This window comes from Emiliania huxleyi, assembly GCF_000372725.1.
Source record: "Emiliania huxleyi CCMP1516 chromosome Unknown EMIHUscaffold_175, whole genome shotgun sequence".
NCBI lineage: Eukaryota > Haptophyta > Isochrysidales > Noelaerhabdaceae > Emiliania > Emiliania huxleyi.
In genome coordinates this window covers 216,773-218,040 of record NW_005200835.1, presented here as the reverse complement: position 1 = coordinate 218,040, position 1,268 = coordinate 216,773, and the positions used below count along the sequence as shown (strand labels likewise).

The 1,268-nt window shown below is 63.3% G+C and overlaps 1 protein-coding gene across 1 annotated transcript in view; it reads left to right on the top strand.

Annotated features, from left to right (window-relative positions):
- Nucleotides 1-412: 412 nt before the first annotated feature.
- The window catches only part of TGD (dTDP-glucose 4,6-dehydratase), a 2,118-nt gene continuing 1,262 nt past the window's right edge, over nt 413-1,268 (top strand). Inside the window, exons 1-3 of the mRNA XM_005783963.1 lie at nt 413-616; nt 707-874; nt 992-1,236. Of these exons, the coding sequence (XP_005784020.1) occupies nt 452-616; nt 707-874; nt 992-1,236 (578 nt within the window). The 5' untranslated portion in view covers nt 413-451. The remainder of the gene's footprint in view (nt 617-706; nt 875-991; nt 1,237-1,268) is intronic.

The following is a 1,268-nucleotide window of genomic DNA, read 5'->3' as shown; positions in this document are numbered from 1 at the left end:
GCGTCGCCCATTGGCATTGCCATTCCCTCGTTTGGCGTGACTGTTATCTTTCTTTGAGCGCGCGCGAGCGATGCATAATTACAAGACTCAAGAGCCCGCACCATCATTCCTGATTACAATCTCAATCTGACATTTGCCGTGACCGCGTTCCGAGGTCACGATTTCGGCGTTCTCGTGTTGACCACTATGGGTGGGTGTGCCTGGCACTTCTGGATCATGTCTCTCGGAGTGTCCTAGCACCCCCAGGCGATGGGTTTCACGGCCCCGTACCGCATGGGGCGCAAGGCCTCGCGCCGCGCGTGTGGTTCAAACTTTGTTACAACCCACAGTCAGAATAGGTCAAATTGTCCAAATTTGGGGTACGCCCGTAACAAGGAAACAACGGAATTCGCCTCTCTCTGTGCAGCGCCTGGACTGTGTCAGCGCCTCTTTGCTTGACCGCCCTACCTGCATGTCGGCAAACGGGAACAAGCCGCACCCCGGCGGGCACGTGCGCCCGGCCTCAAAAGCCGATGTTGGAAACTACACGCCGACCAACATTCTCGTCACGGGCGGCGCGGGCTTCATCGCGTCTCACGTCGTCATCGGCCTGGTGGAGAAGTACCCACAGTACAAGGTGTGCTCAGCCCGCGCCCGGATGCCCTGTCGCCGGCGCGGCTCGGCACCACCCGACGGGCGCGTGGGCGCTCTCCCGGCGGCGGCGCAGGTGGTGTGTCTGGACAAGATGGACTACTGCAGCAGCTTGCACAACCTCGACCAGGTCAAGGACAAGCCAAACTTCAAGATGGTCAAGGGGAACCTGCTCTCTGCGGACCTGATGAACTACGTCCTCGAGACCGAGCAGATCGACACCATCATCCATGCCGCCGCGCAGGTTGCCCTCCCCATCCCCTCATCTACCCGCCGCGCCCGCCACACCGCCACACTGCGCCCCTCGCAGCGGGCGGCTCACTCGCTCACGCGCGCGCGCGCGCGCGCGCCCACTTGGCAGACGCACGTGGACAACTCGTTTGGCAACTCGTTCGCCTTCACGGAGAACAACGTCCTCGGCACGCACGTCCTCGTGGAGGCTGCGAAGAAGGCTGGCATCCGCCGCTTCATCCACGTGTCGACCGACGAGGTGTACGGCTCCTCCTACTCCGAGGAGCCGAGCCGCAAGGAGGGGGACGTGCTCGAGCCGACCAACCCGTACGCGGCGACCAAGGCAGCCGCCGAGAACATCGCGCGATCGTACTGGCGCACTCCGCCCCGCCGCCGCGCGAGCCCCC